The following is a 16114-nucleotide window of genomic DNA, read 5'->3' as shown; positions in this document are numbered from 1 at the left end:
CATCCAGGCAACCATGGATGCTGTTCTTTACTAGCACCTGGCTGACCACACAACCACTGTAAATGATACCTCATTAAACATTCTTCTCCTTCTGAGCAGTGTGGTCAAATTGGGGTGCATTGTCAGTATATACAGCATGGATCAGCATTGGACAAAGAGCTACATGCAACAAGAACTTTTAATTTGTGGTGACAATATTTTTGGTAACACACCACAGTAGATTGGAAAGTCTGAGTTCACACTGGTGCGAACACAGACATCGCATGTGTTCTGATGTTTATGGACACCTTTATGGCTATAGACATTTGAAGGGTTTACACATTCCATACATCCTCCCTCCATTCCAATAGTGGTCAGTACTATTCAAGCTTCCCCATCACATTTGCAAGTTGCAGACTCATAAATATGATGTAGTTAGTACTCTACCCTGTTCTTTGAAAAGTAGTACTCCTAAATTTCCCACTATGTTACTAATCAGAAATCCATCACAATCTGGTGTCTATAAGATACCTACACATGCCAGTAGCTAAGGTTTCTGAGGGTTAATACCAAACCTTGTCTAATTGGCTTCCCCCCTGATAATAGGAGTGCACAGGCTGCCCACCCCACCTGCTCCATAGACAGGGTGGATATAATTCAATGATTTAAAAAAATAAGTACAAAATATCTGATTTTTTTTTTTTATTTAAATCTGATTTTCTTTCTTTCTTTATTTTTAATTATTTTAATAAAATGCTTTTGGAGTAAAAATCTATCTAAAGATAGTTTTCTATTTAGTTTATTCAACATGAAATGGAGCTTATTTATGTAGCATGAGGCTGTATATTCTGCAATATTTACATTTTTGGTAAATTCATTCAATGAATCCAAGCTCTGCAAGCTGAGATAACATGCCTTGCATTGATGTATTCACACAATTTCACAGTAAACATGAGATAAAACAAAGTTCAGGAATATTCCTTTATCCCATTGTTTTGCAAATCTCCGTACACTACAAACTGCATGAATGAATCTGTTCTGATATCTCTGTTTTACTAACCTGACAGCTTATTATTCTAATCAGGAAACCTTCATTTTGTTTGCAAATATTAAATATTCTAACTACCAGCAAGAATGAGAACTTGCATTTAAGGAGCACCTGTCATTTCAGACCCATCATGGCAGCGCCTGTTAGTGGGCATCCCCTCACCTGCTGCCGCCACATCCCTCACCTTCTTGTGTCACTGCCACATCACCAGCCATCCCTTTAAGTGAATGGGACCATCGGTGAGTCAACAGCGGGTCAGAGAAGGAGCTGCTGCAGGACAGAGATGACAGTTGCTCTTTAAAAATTATGATTTAAATCGAGTTGATTTAAATCAAGCCATTTTACTAGTGATTTAAATCATGATTTAAATCGACTTGGTTTAAATCAAATCCACCCTGTCCACAGACCATTAAGGTATGTGGGTTTTCACATAGAATTTTGTTTGTATTTTAGCACCTACAGAACTCCCATTGTCCAAACAAGAAACTAAGGCTGAGCCACCTAGCCAAAAAAGTAAGTGTTACAATGTGTTTTAAATATTTAAATGTTTAATCATGTATGGAACCCAGGCTGGGTTCACACATATGCGATGTGGGAACCATTGCGATTCCAGTTCGGGTTCCCGCATTGCATGTAACTCTCATGCAGTTTATACTGCCCCTCTGCAAACCACTGCGTGTGTCAATAGAAAGTTAATGACACCCTCAGATTGGTTCACAGATCGCAGTGCGAACTGTCAAATGGTACAGAAATCGGATCGCATGGGTGTGAACACCCATGCGATCTGATTCCAGTGCAGGCGAAAAAAAAGGTCCTGCACCATTTTGGTGCGAATGTGATTTCAGCCATACAGTTTGTATGGCTGAATTTGCATCGTACAGACATCGCATGTGATCTGGGTGTAATGCGGTGCGAATCACATGTGATGCCTGTGTTCGCACCAGCGTGAACTCAGACTTTCCAATATACTGTGGTGTGTTACCAAAAAAGTTCAAGAAGAAGGAGTGCCGCTCTAGGTGAGCAAATCAGTGTAACCAAGATGCGCTGGGTGCTAACCACGGCTCACCACCGAAGACAATAGGAAAAGAAGGAAAGGCTGCACACCAACGAAAACGATCCAACATAATTTTATTGATCCAACATGAGTCACACGCAACAGCCACCAAGATTAAGACCCAGGAGGTGATGCGTTTCACACTGTCTTTAGTGCTTCTTCAAACCTTTGAAGTGCTTGAAGAAGCACTAAAGACAGTGTGAAACACGTCACCTCCTGGGTCTTAATCTTGGTGGCTGTTGTGTGTGACTCATGTTGGATTAATAAAATTACGTTGGATCATTTTCGTTGATGTGCAGCCTTTCTTTCTTTTCCTGTGGTGTGTTACCATACATATGATAACATGCAGTATTTTGCACATGAATGAGCATTGCGTTAACACTGCCCATTTATTTTGAATAGGCTGCCAAGGCACCACAATAAATGATACTATCCCTACATGATTTTTGCAATGCACGGTGCATTGTGGTGCGCTGCAGCATGTGTGCGTTAACAGTGACTGTACTTGCTCATTCAAAATGTTTTATCATGCGGTCTCAATATGCATGTATTTTTTCACAGTATTCGAAAGATAAGTGGATGCATGTCTCTTGCTTTTTATTTTAGCAACTCGGTGGATGGTATTAGTGAAATTGTATGCCATAAATTATATTCTGCATAACAAATTATTTGGGCAAGATGAAAGGTGTGATGACTGAGTCCTTACTGGTCTCTGTATGCAGTTGTCAGGTGTTAATTGTCCCCTGAAGAATAACGGTTTTTACCCATCCTGACTACCCATATGTCAGGTTTGGTAGTTAATATAGTGGCTGTATCTGTTGCAGATGAAACCAAAAGCCACTGAAAAGGAAAAATGTTTGATCATGCAATCTGCATGTTCTTGGTAAGTTTTGCTCAAAGATGTAGATGCATTGTGCCTTACAGAATTCAATAATTGCCCTGGAAGATGATCTGGTGTTACATTTGCATAGTTGTATGCTCCCAAATAAAAAAACAACGTAATTTAGATGGAAGTGCATATTTTAGATTTTTTCTTTTTTTTAGAATAGCAGTGTACACAAATTTATCCCATTATTCTATCATATTTCAGTATTATATATCACTATAGCATTTTGATGACTGCATTATTAATTAGCTGAAGAAGATACAGCAGACACAAACCTTGACCAATACCCCTTGATATATATTTTTCACATGCATTTAAAGCAACTTTTATAAAAATCCTTTTTATTCTATGTTGTTTTTTTCATTATTTCTTTGTCCTAGATATCCCCTCACTTCCTTCCCCTTCCAGTCATATCTGTCCTGTCCCTCACTTTAGCTTCTTGTAGGTTTGGATAGAGTTAGTGCCTCTGTCTTGTATTTAATGCTGTGGCATTAAATAAGTAAGTGAAAAGAAATCTCCTGCATAGGGACCCAGGCAGCAGTAAAAAGCTTGACAAAAGTTCTTTCCCACTCAGTACAGTACAAAACTAAGCAAATGAGAGAGAAAGAAGAAGGTTTTATTTGCAATTAAACTATGACTATCCTTTACGGTAAATAGGTAGTTATAGGTATGAATAGGTATTGATTAAAGGATGAGTGATATACATCCAAATACTAGCATTCATTGCAGAAATCTTCCAACGTACTGAAATGTTTCTGCTGAATCTATTCAGAAAAATTGCATTAGGAATATTTTTTTCCCCTCTATTTATGAACGCTTGTATATGTTTCAGTTTCATCATTCAGTCTTCACTATTTAAGAACCAGTTCCATTTACACCAATTTTTCCTATATTTTTAGCACCTTCAGAATCCCCATTGCCTAAACAGGAACAGAATGTTAAGCCACCCAGCCAGACAAGTAAGTGTTATGTAGTGTTAAATAATGAAACAGTTGCAGAAGAGGGGCAGCCTGTTTTTTCATTTTGACCATTTTGGCATCAAGAAATAACATGTGACATGTTCATGATTTATTGAATTAATACCAGCACCCTCAGGTGGCTAAAGGACACCTAATAATAGTATACACTTGCCCTATCCCAATGCTGTATGAAGTAAATAGAGAAAAAACGAATGGACTTTAAAGGCACGTATAACAATTTATTAAATGACATTAGAAATATATTCCACAATACATACAATGACATCACATAAAGCATCTAAAATAGGTAGGACCCTATGTGGTTAACCCTAGAGGATATTAGCAATATACTAAGTGACAATTCATATTGATGCATCCACATGTATACTCCTCTAAATTTGGGGGTTCCACTCATCCTCCTAGTATAAAAGAATTCTGCTCAACATGTTTCGTGACCAAAAAGTCGCTTCTTCAGGTACTTGAATATATTTTCACCGCAGATTCCAAACAGCCGCAATACTGACCACATAGACCCGTGAGAGCCCCCCTACAACGGCCTGCAACAGGCTCATATGCCAGGATATGGTGACACACAGAGTAGATAATAAAGTGGGAATCACAGTTTCCACTAGTAAAGATCTCCAATTTCTATAACTGTCAAGGGGGCCTTCATTTCAGACTGGTGCTTTAGGGTAATAGTTCCAGAAAGTAGAGTATAGTTCAGAAGCACACCATAATAATGATACCACTTTGTATCTAGTGATCCTAATAGCAACACCTGTAATGTGTAATGCCGGATAAGTCCCTCTAAATCCAATACTGTAGCAAGGTATATAAGGGGGGAGGTATGTGGAAGCGTTCGTCTCCCTCGAGGTGTCTGAAGAAATAACATGTGGCATGTTCATGATTTATCAAACCCAGTAATGGAGGGGAAGCGATTCCTACTCTGGTTTGTCAGGTTTGTAAAAATATAGGTTCCAGGACATCTCTCAGGGTAACAGTGCAGTAAGCATATTCTATCCAATAGAATCATTTCTGTCTAAGTAAAGTGCAGGGTTCCTGTCTGCACCAAAGGGTTGGGGTGCATGCCCTGGTGGCATTTACCAGATAGCTTAACACTGAACATATGATTTCCATGGAATGGTATTATGATGGAGCAGAAAGAAAGCTGGAATAGGGAATTGGAAAATAAATAAACTTTTGTGTGATTATTTTAACTTCGTTCAAAATGTTTGAGAGGCACTCCCAAAAAATTTGAAGAATAGATCCTCATGGTGATGCAGCAGGACTGACGATCAGCAGTGATCTAGGGGAGTCTGGTGGTGAGGCAGACCTGTATGTTAGCATTCCCCTGTGTGTGTTCAGGAGACCCATAACCATCTGTATAATGCTCATGAGCCGCTTGTTTGGATGTGTCCAGGAGACTTGGTTCCATTACTTATGTCCAGGATGTGTCCAGGAGACCTGATTCTGTGACTAATTGGCAGCCATGGTGTCCCCTGTGCCATCTTTGGTTTCTGGAGAGGCAATTTGCAGCTGGTTTTGCTGGCTCTGTACTTCTGTGGGTGCAAAGCTCTGGACTTGCATGTCCTCCCATGTTCATCACTAGCCATACCCCTGTTACTTTTCTGTTTTGCTTTTTCTTTAGGTTAAAGCCCTACTCTGAGCTGCTGTAAAATGTACCCATGCAGTGCCCCCTAGCACGGCATAGATTAAATGCTTGTTTAGTCTAGGGCAGTGGTCTCCAAACTGCAGCCCTTTGCTTGCCTTTATCTGGCCCTTAAGGCATAATTCCCGCCACTGTCACCAACAATGGGGCACTGTTCCTTCCAGTGACATCAACGATCTGGCATAATTCGTTCCACTGACAACAAAAATGGGGCACTATTCCTCTCAACGACACCAACTATATCTTCCCCTAATACCAAAGCTCGGGCATTGTTTACTCCCCACTGGGCACAGTCCGGTCCCGCTAAAGTCTGAATGACAGTAAACTTGCCCTTTCTTTAGAAAGTTTGGAGATCTCTGGTCTAAGCGGATCAGAAATTGGGTGCAATACTTGCCTCAATTCTCACTCCCACTGATTTCCTTCCTTTTGCAGAACTGGTCCCCCCCAAGCCACTCCTCTTGGCTGCTCAACCAGTTACAGCTCTCTGGTGTCATTAGATACATTTTAATGACTACCTGTAGCTGCTATAGCAGGGTTAGGCAACCCCAGCACGGGTGCCGCAAGCTGCACGCAAAGCCTCTTTTGCCGGCACTCGACTCCTGCCCCATCAGCAGAGAAGTGCAGGAAAGTGTCAGTGAGACACTATTGCATTCCAATTTCAGAATTCCCCATGCTGCACCTGCACTGAGGGGGAGGCACTGTGCATTGTAAAAGATGGAAAAAAACATTGTTTGGTTCTCTAACTTTGCTGTAGCTGCAATCGTCAGCTCTTGTGATGGGGAAGAGATTGGGTGCAGTTCTGTTTCCAGGAGGAGGAGGACTGTCATTGGCCACTGCTAAAGCCAATCACAGTCCTACTAGCCCCGCCCACCATCTGGAGGAAGATGACTCACTTGGTTGCCACTACCAATCTCAGAAAGAAGGGATTTCACTGTGATTGAGAAAACCACAATCAGGTCACAGTTTGTGGAATTACTGTTGAGCTTCTGGAAACTTTAACTTGAAATTATTCCTGAATCTTTGTGTCATTTACTACTGAACCCCTGCACTATGTGTCCCTTTAAGCCAGAGACAGTATTCAGCTCAGTGAAAATCACACCCAACTTTTGCAGCGGTGCACTTTTTCTCAGCTGCGGGGGCCCAACTTATGATCCTGCACACAAGCCCCCTGCTTTCAGAAAATACCCCTGACCTGAGCTCATCGTTGCGCAACCATTTCATATGCTTGTATGTGACATCACATACATCACATACAAGCATGTGGGCTGGATGCGAGAGGTGGATCAGCTGGATGAGTGTGCCAGGACAAGTAGATGTGTCTCCTTTCTGCTTCCTTTCACCACTCTTCATATTACGCATATCATGGATGAGAAGAGGGTACAGCAGTGGAGCAGATGAGCAGGAGGGTGCAGAGGTAGGGAAAATGAGCAGGAGGGGTTCAGAGGTGGGACAGAAGAGCACGAGGGTACAGCATTGGGGCAGATGTGCAGGGAGGTACAGTGGTGGAAGAGATGAGAAAGGGGTTTAGCAGTGGGACAGAAGAGCAGGGGGTACAGTGATGGGGCAGATGAGCAGGGGGTTACAGTGGTGGGACAGATGAGTGGGGGGGTTCAGCGGTGGGACAGAAAAGCAGGGGGGTATAGTGATGGGGCAGATGAGCAGGGGGTTACAGTGGTGGGACAGATGAGCGTGGGGGTTCAGTGTTGGGGCAGATGAGAAGGGGGTTCAGTGGTGAGACAGAAGAGCAGGGGGGTACAGCAGTGGGGCAGAAGTGGAAGGAGGTACATTGATGGAACGCATGAGCAGGGGGTTACAGTGGTTGAGCAGAAGAGCAGGGGGTACAGAGGTGGTACAGATGTACAGGGGGGTACAGTGGCGGGCAAAGGAGAAAGGAGGTACATTGGTGGGACAGATGAGCAGGGGGTTACAGCAGTGGGGCAGAGGATCAGGGGGGTACAGAGGTGGGGCAGATGTGCAGAGGGGTGCAGAGGAGAAAGGAGTTATTTTGGTGGAACCCATGAGCAGGGGGTTGCAGTGGTGGGACAGATGTGCAGGCGGGTCAGTGGTGGGGCAGATGAGAAGGGGGTTACAGTGATGGGACAGAAGAGCAGGGTAGTACAGTGGTGGGGCAGATGTACAGGGGGTTACAGTGGCGGGACAGATGAGCAGGGGGGTACAGAGGTGAGGCAGATGTGCAGGGGGGAAAGTGATCTGAGGTGTGAAGGTGCATGAATTGGGGCGTGCAGAATGTTAATTTCTCACTACTACTCAAGTAGTTTACAGCATTTACTTTATAAAAAATCCTAAAAGGTATCTTAATCCTGTTAGGCAGTAGGGCGATATGAATTGTAAGCATTTACTAATGTTTTTTAATCATTTGATTTTTAGCCATTAATGGCATCACGCTGTGTTCAAAGGAGGAATATGAGAGAATTTCCACCGAAGAACGGGATCACGTATGTATAAATATTGAAGATGATTATAACACTGACAAGCTTATTAAATAAACTCTACAAGGGCCAAAGCACTAAGCCCTCATTCATATTGGAGCGATTTGTCATGCGATTTGACAGGTGAAATCGCATGACAGGTCGCAGCCTATTGTCAGAAATGGCACCCATCCAATCGGTGCGGCGCAGCAAATTTGCAAAAGTAGTTCCTGCACTACTTTAGCAGATGTCAGGTGCGACTTCAATAGACATCTGTGCATGAAGCTACACAGATGTCTTTCAAGTCGCCCCTGAAGTCGCACTGAAATGCGGCTTTGAAATCTTGTGATTTCAGATAGTCGCACAATTTCAAAGCTGCATTCAATGTGAATAAGGGCTAAAAAAAAGGACAGTATCCATAACAACTAATCAGAACCATCTTGTTCTTGTCTATCTTCAGTAAAGTGAATTTATATTGGTAGTTATTCATGTTGCGCATAGTGCTTAGCTCCTTCCACAATTTATTAAATTAGCCTGTAGGTGTCATATTTTAAGTTGATAGATGCCACAAGAGCAAATATAAATTGTATAAGCTATGCTAGTTTGTATACAAAACCTAAAATTCAAAGTAAAGTTGCTCAATCATTTTAAGTAGCAGATAGTAACAAGCATTTCAGAGAAACAAAAATTCCAGACATGAAAATTTGCACATTAATTATTTATACTTTAGTGAGGGGACGCCTTATATTCCAGCCATGATACAGTTGTGTTATGTTTGTTACTTACAGCAAAGATAACCACTGGCACCAGATGATCTGGCGGATAATGATCAGATTGGGAAACAATTATGATTTTGGGTTACCTCCAACGGTTGCAAACACAGTTCAGCAAAAACATTCTTAGAATTGATTGCTTTGGCCTGGTTCACACCTATGCATTTTTTAGTGCATTTTCAGTTTTGCATAAACACACTACAGTCCATTTAACATGGTTTCCTACGGATGTAGTTCACATCTCTGCATTTTATGGAAAGGGCCAAGGATTGTAATGAATCAAAAATGTGTATTAAAAAATACAAAATGCACCTGGAATATGCAACCTGCATAGGTGTGAATCAGACCATAGGAAGCATTTCTTCACTGATTTCTATTGTCTTCTCCGTGTTATACTGGAAGTGTCTCCCTGGGGCACAAAACATGTATACCAGGCCAGTGCCATTTTACCTGTTAATGACATACTTGTTCTACAGAATGATCATGCTGAAGTTGGATCTTCTAGATGCCATTCTATGTCTACCTTAACATTGGTTTGGCTACCTTAGACCCCTTTCACACTGAGGGTTTTTTTAGGCATTTTAGCACTAGAAATAGCCCCTAAATAGCACCTGAAAACCACCTCCCATTCATTTCAGTGTGTCTTTTCACACTGGGACGGTGCGCTTGCGGGATGTTAGGAAAAGTCCTACAAGCAACATCTTTGGGGCGGTTTGGGAGCGCTGTATACAACACATCCTGACCATTGAAATGACTGGGCAGCGCTTCCAAAGCTCCTGAAAAGCACTTCGGAAGAGCCGCAATGTGGGCGTTTTTAACCCCTTCTTTGGAACGCTTTACCGCTAACAGCCGGCGCTTTCAATATGAAAGCAGCCTTAAAGTTGTTTTTATTTTTTTGATTTTTAATTCAAATGCAAAGATACCCTACAGTTATAGGTACACCCCAGTCAAAATTGAAAGTTAAACATTGACATGCTTTTATTCTTTTATAACTTTCCCTGATGAAGGAATACACATTGTTCATTCCAAAAAACATGTTGGGCTACATGCAAGAAATCCCTACTGACTGACCACAGTTTGTCTCTGGCAGCACAGGGCACACTTGCTTTTTGTTGGGTTCGACCTAATGTTTTGATGTACCATTTTCTTTCATATATGGTGTGTTTTATACTGACATCTGCTGCTTATGACAGCTTTGTGTTGTTGTATTAAGCAAGATGACTATGAGAATGTTTAGGGTGGTAAGTTGTATTTCTCTTATGCACTTGACCACTAATAATGACAAGTAAGATATTCCAAATAAGCCTTTATGGACCTGATCATTCTCTCCAAATTTCCTTTTGTCATACAGTACATGTCCTGTTTTCATGAGACAGTATTAATATAATAATATTCATAAGGGGTACAGTTTCAAGTAGATATAGACAGATTATTATTGCTGTTGAACATTGGGGGGGCTAAAATCTGAATTGGATGTTCAAGAATTTTGGCAATAATAAGTCTAAACGTTTTAACTTTTGCAAATGGTATTTTCAAACCTCTATTTTAATGTTGGCTTTCTTTAGATTTACTCTATTAAGCCTCGGGAGGAGCGTACACGTCTTGCTTTGATCATTTGTAATGTCAAGTTTGAACACTGTACCCTAAGAAATGGAGCAGAGTGTGATGTGGATGGGATGGAGAAACTGTTGGAAGGGCTTGGATACAAAGTTGTAAAAAAAACCAACCTGACCGTGCAGGTAATTCACTATACATTTTTTTATTTTAGGCCTTTGGCAAGTGTTTTGGTGTGCTTTAGTCTAAATTCACAGTTTTACATTGTTTCTATGCCAAGTAAATTTAATTTCCTAAGTGCACTTTTTAGATGGGGATATCTATGATTTTTGAACTGGTCTAGCTCATATACAGGTAAAAGCCAGTAAATTAGAATATTTTGAAAAACTTGATTTATTTCAGTAATTGCATTCAAAAGGTGTAACTTGTACATTATATTTATTCATTGCACACAGACTGATGCATTCAAATGTTTATTTCATTTAATTTTGATGATTTGAAGTGGCAACAAATGAAAATCCAAAATTCCGTGTGTCACAAAATTAGAATATTACTTAAGGCTAATACAAAAAAGGGATTTTTTAGAAATGTTGGCCAACTGAAAAGTATGAAAATGAAAAATATGAGCATGTACAATACTCAATACTTGGTTGGAGCTCCTTTTGCCTCAATTACTGCATTAATGCGGCGTGGCATGGAGTCGATGAGTTTCTGGCACTGCTCAGGTGTTATGAGAGCCCAGGTTGCTCTGATAGTGGCCTTCAACTCTTCTGCGTTGTTGGGTCTGGCATTCTGCATCTTCCTTTTCACAATACCCCACAGATTTTCTATGGGGCTAAGGTCAGGGGAGTTGGCTGGCCAATTTAGAACAGAAATACCATGGTCCGTAAACCAGGCACGGGTAGATTTTGCGCTGTGTGCAGGCGCCAAGTCCTGTTGGAACCTGAAATCTCCATCTCCATAGAGCAGGTCAGCAGCAGGAAGCATGAAGTGCTCTAAAACTTGCTGGTAGACGGCTGCGTTGACCCTGGATCTCAGGAAACAGAGTGGACCGACACCAGCAGATGACATGGCACCCCAAACCATCACTGATGGTGGAAACTTTACACTAGACTTCAGGCAACGTGGATCCTGTGCCTCTCCTGTCTTCCTCCAGACTCTGGGACCTCGATTTCCAAAGGAAATGCAAAATTTGCTTTCGTCAGAAAACATGACTTTGGACCACTCAGCAGCAGTCCAGCTCTTTTTTTCCTTAGCCCAGGTGAGACGGTTTTCGCGCTGTTTCTTGGTCAACAGTGGCTTGACACGAGGTATGCGGCAGTTGAAACCCATGTCTTTCAAGCGTCTCTTGGTGGTGGATCTTGAAGCACTGACTCCAGCAGCTGTCCACTCCTTGTGAATCTCCCCCACATTTTTGAATGGGTTTTTTTTCACAATCTTGACTAGGGCGCGGTGATCCCTATCGCTTGTACACTTTTTCTGACCACAGTTTTTCCTTCCCTTTGCCTCTCTATTAATGTGTTTGGACACAGAGCTCTGAGAACAGCCAGCCTCTTCAGCAATAACCTTTTGTGTCTTTCCCTCCTTGTGCAATGTGTCGATGGTCGCCTTTTGGACAGCTGTCAAATCTGAAGTCTTCCCCATGTTTGTGTAGGCTTCAGAACTGGACTGAGAGACCATTTAAAGCCCTTTGCAGGTGTTTTGAGTTAATCAGCTGATTAGTTTGTGGCACCAGGTGTCTTCAAAATTTAACCCTTACACAATATTCTAATTTTGTGACACACGGAATTTTGGATTTTCATTTGTTGCCACTTCAAATCATCAAAATTAAATGAAATAAACATTTGAATGCATCAGTCTGTGTGCAATGAATAAATATAATGTACAAGTTACACCTTTTGAATGCAATTACTGAAATAAATCAAGTTTTTCAAAATATTCTAATTTACTGGCTTTTACCTGTATATGCCTAAATGTAAGGGTTATCCCCTAAGAGGGCATGGAGTCTTATTCACACTGCTCACTTTGAACACACTGCCATCAGCGAGTCAATGGATCTTCTGGCGTAGGTTCTGGGGAGATATTTATACCATCTTAACTTTCTGCTCTCTGAAAATTAAAGCATACTGTGTACCACCCACAGTGGGGTACTTTTCCTTTAAGCTAAAGTTACACTTTACAGACAGCCTGTTAGGACAGCTGTTACATGGCAAAACTGAGCTGTTAGATTGCACAAATCAAGTTTTTGAGACCATCATTGCTTGAAATCCTGGATTGTTGCTAGCTCCAGAGCAGAACACACCTGTGCAGCATTGTACACAATGATAGGTCTGCCTTGGAATTGGCACAACTTTCAGGAGATGGGTAATGGCTGCCTGTAGTCGATCATTGACACTCAGAGCAGATCAGTTTTACACCTTTTGTTGCTGTATACATTATTTTCACTAACAATTACAGTTTGGAATTTGTACTAGAAAAAAGTGGGTGGTTGTACTGGTAGGAAATGCAGAATGTGTTTTTCAAACAAAAAAATAGTGTTTCTTTACATTGCTGGTGATTGGGAAGACTGCCCCATACATTGATGGTTAGTGTAGTTCTCCTTCACATTGATGGTCATAGGGGAAGCATGCCCTGTACTTTAAAGGGCAGAAAAGTGAAAGGAGAGGCTGCATTTGTGCAATGCCACTGGCTCTGCTAAGTGACATTGGTAATGGGAACTATGCAGCCAAGGTAGAGAAACCCTGGATGAAAAAGGCTGCTCTCAATAATTGATTTCTTATTTTACAATGACACAACCTGGACACCACCTCTGGGATTAATACTAAATAAATAAATCTGGTGCTTTATTAAAAGAAAATGTTATAGGTAATTAGTTCAATAGGATCCAATAGGCTGCACACTGCATCCAATTTAATCATAATCTTCAAAACGCCATATACAGCAAGCGTAGACATCTTGGGAGCAAGGAAACACAGTCAACGCATTAGTCATGAATAAGCCCTAGCAGTGCAAAACATGCTGGCGGTGTTTCCTTAATTCTGATGTCTACGTTTGTTGTATATGGCCTTTTGAAGATTATGAATAAAATGGATGCAGTTTTCAAGTGTGCTACCCTTTGGATCCTATTGCACTTGTTCCATATGGCTGGTAGAGCAGTGCCTGCACCTGAATACACAGGAGGTAAAAGGGAGTGTGTGGCGGACCCACCCGGAGCAGCATACATATTTTGCCTATAAAATGAACTGTTTTCATTTTCCAATATACAGATTCCAGTGCAGTGATAATTACTTTATAAAACTGATGTTCAGGCAACATTACATTTGTTTCACAATAGCACAAAAACAAGAACAAGTAAAAAAAAAAAATAATAATAATAATTTATTACCACACCAAATGTAATTTTAGGTGTGTTTTTTTTTTTCTCCAAAAGTTTTGAGTTTTGCTTTCATTTCCTTCAGTTTTTATACATGAAACCCTGTGAGATCAAAGATGTGGTATTTTTTTTCCTTAACCTTTTCTTAACTATTCCTATATGATATTCTTTCAGGAGATGCGGGAAACAATGAAAGATTTTGCTGCTGAGGAGAAACATATGACTTCGGATAGCACGTTCCTAGTATTTATGTCTCATGGTCAAAGAGATGTTATCTGTGGGACTGACAGCCAAGAATCTAAAGAGGGGGCAATAAATGCGCTACATGTTGATGAGATCTTCTCTACATTCAACAATAAGAACTGCCGTGTACTGCGAGATAAACCAAAAATTATCATTATTCAGGCCTGTCGTGGAAGTAAGTAAAATTGCTGCTTTAGCAGTAATCCTCAAAAAACAGATTAGGGTATGGTAGGTTAAAAAATGGTAGATCAGTGCCTCAATACTTTGGTTTGCAGTTTAAAGATATCAATCCCAAAGTGATTTTACCAATGTGCGTTGTTTCTTCACATACATAACTCATGCATCTGCACTTTAAATGTGCAGCCTAATGCCTGAAAATAAGTAAGCTGTTCCCAACAACTATGAATGAACAATGAGGGCGTCCCACCACATATACACTCTGTGTCTGAAAATTTGTGGACACCTGATGCCTGACAAAAGAGGAGACCCCTCCGAAACACATTACCCAGCAATCACCTACTACCTAGAAAAGTTTCTCTGTTCCAGACCCGAAGGCACCACAGCTTTGCACTGCACCTGATAGATCGGCAGGACCTGATTTTTGTTATGTTCTTCCAAGTTCCAGAAAAGATGCCGGCTCAAGGGCACCATAACATGCGAGTTTAACTATGTTTTTAACTTTTTTAATAAAATGAAGTTACATACTATACCATGATGGCTAGCCATATGTCTTTATGAGCACTGAACAGAGCAAGAGGTACTAATATATTGCTTGGAAAGGCTGCTATTGGACCCATCACAAACGGATTGGTTATCCTTAATGAACCAAAGGTGCTTATTCTTATTACATCTGGTGAATGGCCATTGCATGAGGTGGTGGTGAAGTCACGATAAGTGGTGAATTAGGAGCACAATATACTGAAAAGGAACGTCATTGCACAGAAGTGATCACTCACTGAAGACATCCAGTGTACTGTGGTGTTTATGCATATGTTGAGGACTTTTTTTGCACTATGTAGTACATATGCATGTTGATATGTGATATTTTGATGGTCACTAAGTAATATTGGCACATTGCACATTTTTTGAAATTTTGTAACACTAGCACTTTAAATAGTTTTTGGTAGTACCTAACGTCATTGCACAGAAGTGATCACCCACTGAGGACATCTAGTATGCTGTAGTATTAATGCATATGTTGAGGACATTTTTTGCAGTATGTAGTATATATGCATGGTGATACATGATATTTGATGGGCACTAAGTAATATTGGCACATTGCACATTTTTTAATATTTTGTTATATTTTTTAGCACTAGCACTTTAAACAGTTTTTTGGTAGCTTCTTGGAATATTATTTTGTCACTAGTAACACTATGTGGACAGCATATCTTTGACACAATATTAATTGATATAGAAAAGCACGTTACCAAGGATAGATATTCTATATTTCAGCAGTGGTTTCATACACAGAAGTTAGCACAATCCACTTTTATATTATATTATTGATACTCTACCATTTTTGTGTAGGCTTACATGATTGCAGCAAACTAGTATATTTTTAGTTTTGCGCCAGTAGCACATCTGTTCAGATGACGATTATACAGTCATTACTGTAAGTACCTGTCATTCTTGCCTTTTTCTCATTCATTTATTACATACAGGTTGGTGCGCCTCTTTTCTCCCTTTTTACCATGAGCATTCATTTGCAGTTCAACCCCCCCAACACACATACCTTTTTTGGCACTTCTAGGAAGGCTTTTCCAAGATTTTACAGTGTGTCTTCCGGTAAGAGAGCCTATTCAGTCAAAAGAGCATTTGTGAGATTAGGTAGTGATGTTAGAAGCCCTAGGTCACAATCTGTGTTTTAATACATGTCAAAGATGTTCAATAGGGTTGAGGTCAGAACTCCACATTAAACTAATTAAGGCATATCTTTATGAACCTGTCTTTGTGCACAGGCACACAGGCGATCTGGGAAAGAAAAGGGCATGCACACAATTGTCTAATTTGGGGGGTTGTCCACATACTTTTGGCCATTAAGTGTTGGTCAGATGTCCTCTAATTTCTGGCTATATAATGTATCCCTTTATTTTAATTTTGGGGACTTCACCTAAAACTTCAAAATTTACCAAAAGTCAGAGGAT

The 16114-nt window shown here is 40.7% G+C and overlaps 1 protein-coding gene across 4 annotated transcripts in view; it reads left to right on the top strand.

Moving 5' to 3' along the window:
• LOC141128907 (caspase-1-A-like) overlaps positions 1 to 16114 on the top strand; it is a 58762-nt gene that overhangs the window by 17424 nt on the left and 25224 nt on the right. For 2 of the 4 annotated variants that reach the window (XM_073616550.1, XM_073616547.1), the window contains 5 exons: positions 1481 to 1540; positions 3867 to 3926; positions 7984 to 8051; positions 10363 to 10536; positions 13899 to 14142. In XM_073616550.1, the coding sequence (XP_073472651.1) occupies positions 1481 to 1540; positions 3867 to 3926; positions 7984 to 8051; positions 10363 to 10536; positions 13899 to 14142 (606 nt within the window). The remainder of the gene's footprint in view (positions 1 to 1480; positions 1541 to 3866; positions 3927 to 7983; positions 8052 to 10362; positions 10537 to 13898; positions 14143 to 16114) is intronic. The other 2 variants (XM_073616548.1, XM_073616549.1) reach the window with 2 other exon arrangements.

The sequence above is a fragment of the Aquarana catesbeiana genome, linkage group LG02 (genome assembly GCF_042186555.1).
Source record: "Aquarana catesbeiana isolate 2022-GZ linkage group LG02, ASM4218655v1, whole genome shotgun sequence".
NCBI classification, from domain to species: domain Eukaryota; kingdom Metazoa; phylum Chordata; class Amphibia; order Anura; family Ranidae; genus Aquarana; species Aquarana catesbeiana.
This window is presented reverse-complemented; position numbering and strand designations above follow the sequence as displayed.